Source organism: Rhinolophus sinicus, chromosome X, assembly GCF_036562045.2.
Source record: "Rhinolophus sinicus isolate RSC01 chromosome X, ASM3656204v1, whole genome shotgun sequence".
Taxonomy (NCBI): Eukaryota; Metazoa; Chordata; class Mammalia; order Chiroptera; family Rhinolophidae; genus Rhinolophus; species Rhinolophus sinicus.
Window position 1 is genome coordinate 19,220,567 of NC_133768.1, and position 13,505 is coordinate 19,234,071.

Sequence of the window (13,505 nt, forward strand, 5' to 3'; positions counted from 1 at the left end):
CATGCATACACCACATTTCATTCATCCATTTATTAGTTGATGGAATTTGGGTTGTTTCTAATTTTTGGTTATTGTGAATAATGCTGCTATGAGCATTCATGTGCAAGTTTTTGTTTGAACACCTGTTTTTAGTTCTTTTGGGTATATACCCAGGAGTGGAATTGTGTGTCTATATATTTTATTTCCTTTTCTTTCTTATACAAAATATATTTTCTATAGATACTTTAGTACTTTGTGTTTTTTCACTTAAGATATTTTGAAAATCGTTCCATATTAGCACACAGAGATCTTTCTTATTTATTTATTTATTTATTTCTACATAGCTACATAGTATTCCATTGTATGGATGCATCATGGTGTATTCAAATTGTTTCCTTGAATAGACAGATTCTTAGTAATTTGCTATGACAAATAATACCGCATTGAATAATTGCAAATGGTGTTTTCCCCAAGGAAAATTCCTAGAAAAGGGATTGCTGGGTCAGAAAGTAAATGCATGTGAAATTTTATGAGATATTGCCAAATTCTTCTCAATAGGCGTCGTCCCATTTTACAGTCCCATGAACAATGAGTGTCTGTTTAGACCCCGTGGTGTCGCCAACAGTGTTGTCAAGCTTCTCAATATTTGCCACTCTAATACATGAAAAATAACGTCTTGGTGTGGTTTTAATTTGCATTTCTTTTACACATGAAGTTAGGCATCTTTTCATAAAACTTAGTAGCTGTTTATCTGTATACAGGCGTATCTCAGAGGTATTGTGGGTTCTGTGTCAGACCACCGAAATAAAGTATCACAAAGCGAGTCGTAATCTTTTTGCTGGTGGAGGGTCTTGTCTTTAGTTTGTAAAAAATGCAATATCTGTGAAGCACAATAAAGCAAAACAATAAAATGAAGTATGCCTATATATTTTTATGTGAACCGCATATTTGTGTTTATTAGCTACATTCCCTTTGGGTTTTGGGGCTTTTTTTTTCATATCGGTGAAATTGGTCCTTTATCTGTGAAACATTGCAAAAATATTCTCCTGTTTTGTCTTTAAACTTGTTTCTGGAGTAACTGAATTTATTAATCTTTTTTTCTTGCAAATGGATTTTGAATCATAATTAGAGTTTCCCTCACCCACGTTACAAAGGAATTTGCCCTTTGTTCCCTCGAAAAACACTCATTTTAATGTTTTAAAAGACAGATAAAAAATGATAGGCAGAGGGAGTCTAGATCATTTAGAACCGAGGCAGCTGCAACAAAAATGAACACAATACAATGATATGACCTCATAAAGGAAATGACTAAAATAAAATTTCGCAAGTGTTCGTGTTTGTGATAATATATTAATGCACAAAATATCAAAAATACAAAGTGTGAATTTCCCCCTTAGGTTTATAATAAACTATCAACCCTCTGTTTAATGCATTTACTTTCATAAGCCTTCTCTGTTGAGCAGCACATGCTATACAGGTACATATGTACTAGTACTTTACCATGGGAATTACAGTTTTCATCTCAAACTAGTGACTTGTCTTTTTACCCATAGCTATATACATTTCATTTCCATTATAAAACACTTAAGACCTTTCTAGTGGTAAATTTTAATCAACATGTTATATAAAAAGAATCTTGATTTTTAAAATGAATCTTTTTAGTACTGTAGCATGATGGGTTTAATTGAACAGTTGAAGCATAATGTGGTAACTACATTGTACTGTTTAAAAGAATTCACAGCTGTAGGAAAATGTTTGATTTTAAAAATATAACCAAGATGAGACTGCATAATTATGAGCAGTAAAATACTAGAAAACAGTGAATGAATAAATACGATGATTTTTTTCATCAGTGGCCGTTCATTATTTACTCTTAGGAACCTGGAAGAAATTGTCTTCTTTGAGTTTCAAATGTTCTGGTAAATCTAGTCATTTCATAGCTTCCTCACTATTACCTTGAATTGCTGAAATAAGTAACTAAAGAATCAAAGTTCTTTTCTGGTCTGTGGTAGCCAACAATGGCCACATTGAGGATTTCTCCATACCGTGTTTCCCCGAAAATAAGACCTAGCCGGACAATCAGTTCTAATTACAAGACCCGGTATTATATTGTATTATATTATACCTGGTCTTATATAAAACCCGGTCTTATAGTAAAATAAGACCGGGTATTATATTAATTTTTGCTCCAAAAGACGCATTAGAGCTGATTGTCCAGCTAGGTCTTATTTTCGGGGAAACACGGTAGAAGTCCTCTTTGAAGGGATGCATGATGTGAGTTTCCATGGACTTCTTTGTACTCTTGTAGTATGGGTTCCATTCTATGCTCAGCACCATCTTATGGACATTTCCACTTCCAATATGGGCCCAACCATAATAAATGCCAGTGCATTATCCACTATTCAGATAACTTAGCTGTGGGGATATTCAGCTGCTTGGAGCCACAGCCAAAGCCCTGCACCACTTGGCGGCGGCGGAAGTAAGACAGGTGTGCTTCGTGATGCTGCCTGCTTGGGGCGTGAGCTATGGCGGCATCTGCAGGTCCGAAGGAGCCACTGTGGAGGCGGTGCTTAGACCCGCCCCCCCAAAGCCCAGGGACACGGGCAGGAGCTCAGCTACCAGGCGGGTGCCGCCAGCAATGGGCCAGGAGGCGCTGGTGATGCTCCATTGCAAGCCCCTCACGCTGCTGACCCAACAGAAGCTGCCGGGCGACTCCAGGAATTCGTCTTTTTTATTAACGTATTTGTACAGTTTCATTTAAAAAAAATTTGATCTGTGATCTCTTTGGTGTTTATACTGGCTACTTTCTTTACAAATGGATAATTGGCACTACGTATTAAAAACTCCCTCTTTTTTCCAGTGATATGAGATGCCATCTTTATTGTATGATAAATTTTTATGGGTAATTGGGTCTTTTTCTGGATGGACTCTGTTTTCTGTTTCATCTGGTATGTGTATTTATATCCCTCTACCACACTATTAACTATTTGTTCTAGGTCTTTTTGAGGTGGAGACTGCTCTGGGATAAATCAGAAAGTGAGAGTAAAATTGACAGTATTAAAAGAGTTCATAGGTGATTTATGTATTCATGGTCATAAGAGACAACACGGCACAAGTTGTTCTTTATTGTGCAAATGTTTCTGTTTAGTGTTGCTATGACATATTGCATGTGTCTCGTTGCTGTTCTTCATAAAATGGAAATTAGGATGCTACAATATCATAACTGGTAATCTTATTTTATTCACAGTTCAGTTTTCCTGTCAGATTCAGTATAGCTCTAAAAAGTCATATCATGAAGGCTGCTAGGCCAATCCTCTGTTTCCAGATGAATGTGATCTTTTTATTTCTATGGGGAAAACACCCCCCCCCCCAGAAAGCTTTTTATTCACATTAACAATAGCAATTAAACAGTCATACTTAATAACTCAACCAAATATTTTCCCTGTCTTTCATCAGTTTTTGAAATAACATTCAGCCCAGGTTTTCCTGAATTAAGCTTGTTTTAAAGAGTCTTCCCTGTGTACCTTGCATAAAATGTCATATTCTTGTATTTTGAATTCTTAACGTTTTTCTTCTCAAATTCTCATAGAGCAGCTGACTAGGCTTTCAGTTTTCCATTTTAATTTTTGCCAGTACATGTTTCTGAATTATATTCCAACAGGAAAAGATAAAGCACACAACAAAGAAAAGAGGAATGTAAAGAAGGCTGCGGTGACAAAGCCAAACAATATCAAGTCGATGTTTATTGCTAGTGCTGGGAAGAAAACCACAGATGTGAGTTTTATGTTTTTCTTAGATTGTTGCCTTTTCCTTTGTGAAACAAATTTAATATTTGATTATACAGATATTAGGTGCTCAGTATATTGGAGCTCAAATACTTGAGCAGTATTGTCTTAATTTCAGTCACTGAAAGTAGATTTCTAGATGAATCTGGGTACCCCAGTGGTTGGAACTTGGAGGTAGAAAAGAAGATTGAATTGAAAAGCTGAACTGACTGTTTATTTTAGTGATTAACAAGGAGGATCATGGAAGGAGGGTGGAAATAGAGGGTGGGAGCTCTAATTTTGAGAGTTATGTACATACATACAGGTGATTGTTAAGATCTGTGAATAGTAGATGAGCACTCAGAGTAAGGACTGAAGAAGCAAAGACTGACTGGGTTAGGGTCTTCCTTTCTCAGACATGTGGTCTGAGAAATGGGAAGTGCATGGCTTTCTCATTCCACCTTCCTTTGTAACTTCCAGAAAACTATAGACTTGTCCAAGGATGGTCTGCTAGGTGACATTCTACAAGATCTGACCACTGAGGTAAGTGAATCTCGGGATTGTCAAATATGCAGGGGACATGGCTAAAGAAACAATTCAGTAATTATAGGAAACAGAATTTTAAAACAATGCAGTGACAACAACACCACCACCACCACAAAAAAACCCCAAACTCTTAAAACAACAGTTCCGATTGGTTTCTTCTCACCATTTTAGGGGAGTAGTTTCTAGCTGTTACAAGCTGTGTGATTTTGTAGGTAGAGCTACATGGGGGCACGTTTGAGGTAGTAAGAATACACACGAGTCACTTCGGGGAATGCACACTGCTTGCACTCAGTTGCTGCAGTGGATGTTCCTGAAATAGATTGAAGTCTGTCAGTCTGTACGGTCAGGTATGAAATCCTTCTCTTGAATTCCAAGTGGGAGCGTAGGAAGAGTCAGTGAGCTGCCCCTGAGAGAACTCAGGCTCAGCTGTACCGGGAATTTGCAACTTGGCTACTTCACATAAAGACTAAAGTCTCATTTAGAGGTGTCCATCTTTCTAAGTGACCCTTGATTAAAATGACTAACACCAGCACAATGGAGTTCTAGCTTGACAGTTTTTTAAATGTAATATTCTGGGAGGGTAAGGGAAAAGTATGTTAAGTTTTAAAAGGAAAAAATTGATGAGGGGTGGATTCAATGTCTATTCTGGTTTTCTAGTGACTCTGATATTGTTGCTATAGTAACCGCAGTGCACGAACATAGATCTGTAGGGGGGAGCAGGGAAGGTAAAACATGCTTTGCTCATTGGACTTCAGTGGGGGAAGAAATGTACTTTTTCTGTCTTGGGGTAAACCAAGCACGGCAACGAATGTCTGTCTTACCCCTGCTTTTAGACACCTTATACAACTCCACCACCCGTAATAACACTGAAGAAAAAACGATCCATCGAGGCTCCAATGAATCCTTTCTCTGTGCACACCCCCAAGGTAAAGTGTGTGGAGATGCCGTCAAACGTGATTTATGTTATTGCTTAAAACTTATTTGGTTGCTTTTCTATGTGAGGGAAATGCCTCTGAATTTGTTGATTCTTGTTTTAAATTAGGACTCCCATTTCATTATATAGTTTCATGTGTTTCAAAAATAGCATGTGCCTGCTTTTTTCATTGTAAATTTTATAGTAGCTAGTGTGTGTTTATTATAGGTATTACAACTGTGGTAAATGTAATAATTTTCCTCCTGGAAGCAAGTATTTTTTTTTGTAAACCTAGGTAACAGTAAAATAATTGAAGCTGTTATATTAATAATACGCAAAATCATTTTATAAGTGGGAACTGTCATTATCTCTGATCAGGGTAGGACAGTGGGCATATTTTTAGTATGCAGGTCTAACTGACTAAACATTTCAAAACATTTACAGGCAGTTCCTTCAGGAAAAACTGATTCGCCTGTCTCAAGGAAGGAGCCTCCATTAACTCTTGTTCCTCTTAAACGTGCTCGGTTTACTGGTAAGTCTGATGTCGGGCAGAAGTAGAAGGGAGTGGAACAGTTGCAAAGTGCTGTCAAAAATGGTGGCCCCGTGAAGGGGAAGTGGAGGCGATTTTGAAGGAATTGTGTTAGCAAGTTTAAGTGGGAAGGATTTGAATTCGTAGCAGTAAAAGTTAAACACATCCAATTTAGAGATTGACGAGAAATGCAGGTACAATGTGAGAAGAAGGTAGGCTGTATTTGCTGTGCCAGGGAAGCCTTTGTGCTTGGTGGCCATGGGCCCTGATGGAAATGTGTGGTGACGCCCACAGCAAAGCCAGTGCCGGCCCCGTGTCCTACAGCAGAGCCAGTGCCGGCCCCGTGTCAACAAGACCAGGAGGAGTCAGCAGCAGTGGATTTTGATGATGCAGACTTTGATGAGCCCATGGAAGCTGAGGAGGTGGACATGGAGCCTGTGGCTGCCAAGACTCGGGATCAAGAGAATGAGCCAGCAAAGGGGGTGAAAGCTGAGGCAGATCCCCAGAAAGGGACCACGTCCTGCCTGTAAGTATTTTAGGATGTTTCTGCCAAGTAGCGCTACAGTGATTCTGTTGGATTTTGAAAGGTTTTTGAAAAGGAAGCTTCTTTTTTTTTTTGGCAGAGGGAGTTTTCTACCAGATGACTCTTGTTGGGACATCGACAGGGAAGATGACAGCAGTTTTTCAGCCCAGGACGTGCAAGTGGATTCCAGTAAACTCCCGCTGGTAAAGGGAGAGGATGAGGAACAAGTGCTTCAGTTTTATTGGCTGGATGCCTATGAAGATCAGTACAACCAGCCAGGTAATCTTACCAGATGTCTTTATGGAACAGCGCCGTGCCCGTCGGTGCTTTAGTGATTAGTGGGCACAGGCCTGCTGCTCACGTGCGTGCACAGTGAGAGAGCAACACTCAGTCCCTGTAGAGTGCATGAGCCGCCCAGACAGATAGGAGCTGCGGGGTGAATAACCTTCACAGGCGCTTTGTCCGAAAACCAGGTGTATGTGATTTTGGAATGTGTGCTTGTAGTTTACCTTCGATGTATCCGAAGTGACAGTTCTGCGCCTTAGATGGAATCAGTCATTCGTTTGTTACTTTATTTAGCAAATGGAGCATCCTGTTGTGTGCCAGGCACTGAGATGGGGTTAACAAGCTGGACAAATTCTCAACCCTAATGGAACATACATTCTCGTGGGAACGGGGGGGGGATGGGCAATAAATAAGGTAAAGTGATAGATGACGTAAAAGCAGAAAGTTGGAGGATGGCCTGGGAAGGCCCAGCAGAGGAGACCACCATTGGGCTGAGATTTGAGGCCCATGCAGATCTGAGGAAAGAGCATTTCAACCTGCGGAACCAATGAGCACTGAGGCCTGTGTGGTTGTAGCACAGGAATCAAATGACAAAACTGGTAGAAAATGGAGTTGGAGATACAGGCCAAGGCCAGATAATGGACCGTGGAAGCCATATGAAGGAGTTTAGCTCTCGTTTTAAAAGTGGTGGGGAGGTGGTGGAAGATTTTAAGTACTGGCAGGGTGGGTGGGGTGGTGGTCATATGGTTGGGTGTACATTTTAATAGGAACCTGCTAGTTTGTGTGGTGAAAAGCGCACGCGCGCGTGTGATTTGGGGCTGGAGTGGGGAAGTAGGGAAGCCCTGGACATCAGTCAGTCCAGGGTAGACAAGCTAGTTATGTGGACTAGTGGCTGTGGAGAGGAGAGAAGTAATGCATTTAACCTATATTTTGACATGAACCTGCTGAGGGATTGATGTGAGGTTGACAGGAAGGAGGAACCAAGGATGATTCCCAGGTCTTCCTCTGACTGTGCTGATGCTGTGAGTTCTGACTCACAAAAGCCAGGAGGCCCTCCACTTTCCTTTTGTGCCCCTTTGAGCCCTTCTTCACCGTGGGACTGGGCGTGACAAGGTCTGTCGGATTAATGTAAAATACAGTATACACCCTTAAACAGAATTGCCTTTATTCAAATCCATTGCTGGGTCTGAGGGTAGATGCAAACTATTTTTCAAAGTGGTTTCCTGGAGGCTGCATCTGGTGAAAATAGAGGGAGTGTCTGGATGTCAGTAAAGAAAGTGAATGAATTAGAAGTGTAGGTATTACCCGTCAGACTTGGAGGCCAGGTTTACCTTAAAGATACTCAGGCATTGACTTTAACTGGAAAGATGTTAATGGTCTCTCAGAGGGGAGGCAGAGGCGTTCATATGCTTCAGCCTCTCAGCTTCAGCTTCGCAAATACGTCCACGCTTGCAGGTCCGCGCTTGCAGGTCCGCGCTTGCAGGTCCGCGCTTGCAGGTCCGCGCTTCCAGGTCCGCGCTTGCAGAGACGCTTCAGTTGCTACTGCCATGTGTTAGTTTGTCAGGTAGAGATACAAGCGACCTTAGAAATGGTATCTTACCTACTTTAGCTGGGATAAGACAGTTTGGTTAGACCCTCTCACCTCTTTGACTACCTCTTTGCTACTCGCCAGCGCCAGAAAGGCTGCCAAGTGTGATCCCATGAGGCTGAGCAAGTATTTCCCACCCATTGTCAAAACCCAGGCCACCCCATTGTACAGCTGCAGGGGGCACCATTTTCACACGGGCTTCATGGGACCTGTGGGGCACGGCGCTGTGAGTGATGCTCGTTAGGGTTGTGCGATGGGAAAGGCCTGCCCTGCCCCTGCTGCTGCCTGTCTTTGCTGCACCTGCTCGATGGTGGATTTGATTCTCTGTCATGGTTCATGGTCTCATCAAAACCCAAAACCTGGGAGCCTGCCTTGGTTGCCCCTTATCCTCACTTCCCTCAGCAAGTCTTACTAGTTTTCTCCTCCTAAGGTAGACGAGCTGTCTGCTCTTTCTCCTCACAGCTGCCACCGCTGGTTCCTTTTTGCCTATAGAAGCCATCGCACCAGCCTCCTAATTGATCCTTCAGCTGTCATCCCCCATGTTTTGGCCAGAGCCATTGCTCAGAAGGGTACCTCTGACCATGTCATTTCCTTGTTTAGAAAAATCCTCAGTGGCTACTGCCCACAACGTAAAGGCTGATGCCTGCCATGCATGACTTTTGTGCCCTAGAAATGGCTCCCTGTCTGTACCTGCTGCTCCTTATACCATGTCCCTTTCTTGACTCATTGTTTGTGTGACTGGAATGCCCTCACCTGGCTCAGCCCAGGTGTCATCTCCTGGAGTCTCCTAATCCTCCAGACTGGCCTAAGCGTCCTTTCTCTGTGACCCCATCGTACCCTTTCCCATCGTAGCATTTGTCATACAATTTTGAAAAGATCCGATTCGGTGTTTTTCTTTCCCCCCAAGCCTTTTAACTCCTGGAGGACTGGGACCTTTTATTTCCAGCTTTCAGCATGATGCCAGGCATACAGTGGGTGTTTAATAAATGTTCATTGAAATAAACTGCACAGTGATTGACGGTACTGTAGCTACACGGGAAAGGTTTCAGAGAACCAGAGTAGCATTTGCTGGTATACTGAGTTTGCCTTTGGAAGCCTTGTAGCAGTGTTGGGGTAAGAATGGGTAACACAGAAGTGGATGGTGCCCCACCCCCTAGATTAATCTGCATCTAAACATCAAGATTGCCAGTGTCAATTGCCAAGGATTACAACCTAAGGAACAACAACCATCCTTTCTTTCCTGTGTGAAAATGAGTTTACTGTTACCATCTTTTGTTTACCAGTTGATACTTATTAAAAAACAGCATTGTTTTGCAGGGTAAGGATCTAGAGCTGCACTGTCCCACTGTGGTAACCACTGGCCACATGTAGCTTTTAAATTTAAATTCACTAAAAGGAATTTTCTCAGCCACTAGCCACATTTCAAGTGCCCAGTAGCCACATGTGCTATTGTAGCTACCACATCCAAGGATGGCACAGATACAGACAGAATTCTGTCATCACAGAAATTTCTATCAGCTAGTGGTGGTCTGTATAGTAATAGGCGTTGGAAGTTAAAATTGATGCATTGAAGCACAATTATATTTGCAAAGCAACCAATTTATATGTATTGCTGAATTCCTGGTAACTGACCGTACTCATGGATAGGCCTTTCAATCACTATTGGGAAACATTTTGCAATTGAAAGAGGTACCTACCTATTATTGTTCTATCTTCCAAATGCTAAGGTAAAAGGAAATTTCTAGTGCAGCCTCAGATCATTTAGTCTAGTTATTCCCTTATAGAGGAACAGACTGAGGCTCTAAAAATAAAGTGGTCGGCTCTTCAGTGGCCGAGTTCTGGGCTTCTCAGCCTCAGTCCACTCTGCTTTCCGTGGTACTTCTCAGGTTGTGTCCTCTGTGATTGATGCCAGCGGATTAAATAAGATGGTTTTTAAAAAGCCCTTTAATCTCTGAGAGTTGAACAGTTCCATCGTGATAGCAGGTAATGATCACCGAGCTTAGGTGAAATCAATGCTGCTAATAAAAACGAAGTACTCCCAAAGACCCTTTTATTGTCTCTCACTTTCTTCCAGATTCTAAGTAAGTCAGTTGTTGCTGAATGCTCCATAATTATGAAAAGAATCTTACTCTTTGCATATGGGAAGATATCCTGTTTTCATTATGACTTTTTCAAGGTTGAATAATCCTCACTGCACCTGGTTTCAGCTAGTAACTTTCGGGGGAATGTAATCTTTGTTTACCATGATCTTTTTGTGGCAAATGAGGCATAAACAGTGTCAAATGTGTTGCATGAAGTGTGATATTAGTTTGACTGTAAAATGAGCTATTTGAATCTTTGAATCCAATATTAGGGTCTTTATTTTTCTTTGCATGGAATTTTTTTTTCATCTCTAACTGTTGTGAGGATGACTTTTAATTTTCTGTGCTACTGTGAGTTTTTTTTTTTTTAAATCATCCCCACACTCCCTTCCCGCTCCCCTATCTCCTCCCACCTGCCTCCTTCCCCCCAGCTGAAAATCATACAAGAATGTAATAATTTTAATCATCTGCAGAAATGAAAATTCTTAGATGGTCTTATTTCTACTAGAACGAATTACAAAAGGAAGCACTGATGAGCTATCTTGTGAAGAAACTGGAGTAATTGGCCTTGGGAACAGTAGCCTTTGCACGTGCCAGAATTTTCTTAGTGTCTCAGACAAGTGGCCGTGTTGAGTGGCTGTGTTGATGACTGCTGTCTAATTATTCATGGAGCCCAGGATTTTGCACAGTGACCATCTCTTAGGTTGACTCACAAATCTCTGGAGCCCTGTCTTGATGGCCAGTGTTCATCAACAATGACTAGATGTCTAGAAAGGCTTGTTTTTACTTTGTGGTCTACATTACAGAGGGATCTCAAAAGCAGTATGTCTGCCGATTTGGTTATTAGACCATTTGTTAAGCCAAACTAGAAGAGAAAGGAACACTATCTAACCAGGTGTCTTCAGTAATCTGTGAGGTAGAAAGAGTGAAATAGGAGATGATAGTTGAACCCTATTATGAGATACGTATTATTATATGAAATAAGATATATGAGATGAATTATGTTTTTCCCAAGCATAATTTTACATACAGAAAAATACTGATGTATCATACATAGTTATCCTATACATAAATGTTAATTTTTATTGGTAAGTACAAGTGCTAAAAAGGAATTCATTAATTCTCAGAATTCTCACCAGAGGTTTAAATATGAGATTTGTTAGAGAATAGTTTGCTTTTTGTTTTTGTTTCTCAATGTGGGTAATCCTGGTTCGAGGGAAAAGGTGTTTTTTATTTTTTGTTTTTTTCCCTACACTGACTTTGGATGTCTCCCTCATTTTCGAGGTGTGTCTACATTAACCTGGGATGTCCCCCAGTTCCCCAGGGGTTTCTACACTGACCTGGGGTGTTTCAGTTCCCCAGGTGTGTCTGCTGAGGCCTGGGATGTCTCCCTGATAATCAAGATTTCTCTCCATTAACCTGGGATGTCTCCCTAATTCTAGGGAAAATGTTTACACCAAAAATGATTCTGTCCCCTGTCCTTCTTGTGGTCATAGATTTTACCAGTATGGTGTTGTATGGCGTAAGTACTGAGTAAAGGAACTGGTCGTGGGGAGTGGACATCAGATAGAAATTTGCTGTAAAAAATGACGTCATGAAGGCATAAATGTGTGGACACATTCATTGAGCCTTTATAGCGCCCCTTTAATGTGATCTAATTGAAATGTTTCTTTTCTCATGTTTTTCTCTTATTCTTTTAGGTGTGGTATTTCTGTTTGGTAAAGTTTGGATCGAATCTGCTAAGACCCATGTGAGCTGTTGTGTTATGGTGAAAAACATTGAGCGAACGCTTTACTTCCTTCCCCGTGAAACGGTAAATGTTAATGATTAGCTTCTAATTCCAAGTGCATTCTCTGTTCTGCCACCAGCCCTTTTCTTCAACGGGGATGTGAATTCCACAACCTTGATGCTTTTTTCTTGCTGCCTTCCTAGGGACCATTGATTGTCAGCAGCTCCATGAGAAAAGTAGAGGAATGGAGTAAAACTTGTTAGAGTGTAAAAGTATCTGAGTTTTAGTATATGATGCAATCTTTCCCCTCACCCCTCATTTCCATAGTAATCGGGGTTGGGAGTATATGGCCGTTTTCATGCTTTTGCTATATAGGCAGCAGTACCATTTCACCCACGGCTATGTAACAAGGTCAGTTACATTTGCTTCTCCTGTTTTGTTGGGACTTAACATCCATAGTCCCCTCCCAAACCCAGACCCGCCCCATCTGAGTTGAACTGGGAAGATTAGTTGTCAGAATTTACAACACTCTTCTCCCATTTTGTAGGATTCATTGTCTTTATCCCTGGTTTGCTTTTCTGGTGCCATTGGGAGGAATTGGGCATTGGGTTTAGTATATTTTTGGGTCTGTTTGTACCTTTGAACTCACCTGTAAGACTGTTCTATTAAATGTTTAAATGGGTGAAGATGAAAATTGATTTAGACCTGGGTTTCTGGTAGTTGAAAAGATCTATGTATAGATACTCTTTTTTTTTTCCTCCCCTCTCCATGGGAGAGCAGAAAATTGATCTAGACACAGAGAAAGAAACAGGAACTCCAGTTACAATGAAGGATGTTTATGATGAATTTGATGAGAAAATAGCAACAAAATATAAAATTATGAAGTTCAAGTCCAAGGTTTGTATTTGGTAATAATTTTTTCGAGCTCTAAATATTAGTTGTTCATTTTCTCATTTAGCAAGTAGTTATTGCATGCCTTCTTTGTGCAAAAGGCCCTCTGTGTGGCTATAATTCATCGAATGGAAATTTCATAGCTATCAAATCAATGTTAGATTTGCAAAAATATTTTTCCTTCTCTTTGAACTGCTTATAAAATAATGTTCATTAATTTGAATAGAAAGATAATTTATAGCAAAGTAATTGCTTCCAGTACTTGCAGCATATCTTGTGCTCTTATTCCCAAATGGAGAAGAAACTGTTCTGATCTTGTTTATATTAGTTATTGCCAAGTACTCTTAGTCAGAAGGTTAAGTAAGGTTTTATCTTTAAAAATCAAGGACTGTGATGCTATTCGGATAGAATAGAAGTCCTCTGTTCGTGTAATAGATGTTGATCAATTGCAAGATACTGATTTGTGCAATAGTGATGCCTTTGGACATAACTGTAACTCACTCAGTCTACTGGCTGTTAACAGTGCTTGCCATGAAGGGAGGGTTGAGTTGCTGAAGATGAGCCTAACGGTCTTCACTGTTTGAGCTTTGGATGATGGCTGATGGATCAAGTGTCTAACATTCTAAAAGCAATGTGGTGTAGTGGTGAAGGGCATAGGTGCTAAGGCCAGACAATTT

At 40.8% G+C, this 13,505-nt stretch overlaps 1 protein-coding gene and 1 pseudogene across 4 annotated transcripts in view; one reads left to right on the forward strand and one right to left on the reverse strand.

Moving 5' to 3' along the window:
• Positions 1-13,505, forward strand: part of POLA1 (DNA polymerase alpha 1, catalytic subunit) — a 313,058-nt gene that overhangs the window by 45,001 nt on the left and 254,552 nt on the right. For all 4 annotated transcript variants that reach the window (XM_074324218.1, XM_074324217.1, XM_019757051.2 and 1 more), the window contains exons 5-12: positions 3,641-3,753; positions 4,224-4,286; positions 5,123-5,215; positions 5,647-5,734; positions 6,026-6,257; positions 6,355-6,533; positions 11,909-12,021; positions 12,718-12,834. In XM_074324218.1, the coding sequence (XP_074180319.1) occupies positions 3,641-3,753; positions 4,224-4,286; positions 5,123-5,215; positions 5,647-5,734; positions 6,026-6,257; positions 6,355-6,533; positions 11,909-12,021; positions 12,718-12,834 (998 nt within the window). The remainder of the gene's footprint in view (positions 1-3,640; positions 3,754-4,223; positions 4,287-5,122; positions 5,216-5,646; positions 5,735-6,025; positions 6,258-6,354; positions 6,534-11,908; positions 12,022-12,717; positions 12,835-13,505) is intronic.
• LOC109461085 (riboflavin kinase) lies at positions 1,829-2,647 on the reverse strand (annotated as a pseudogene).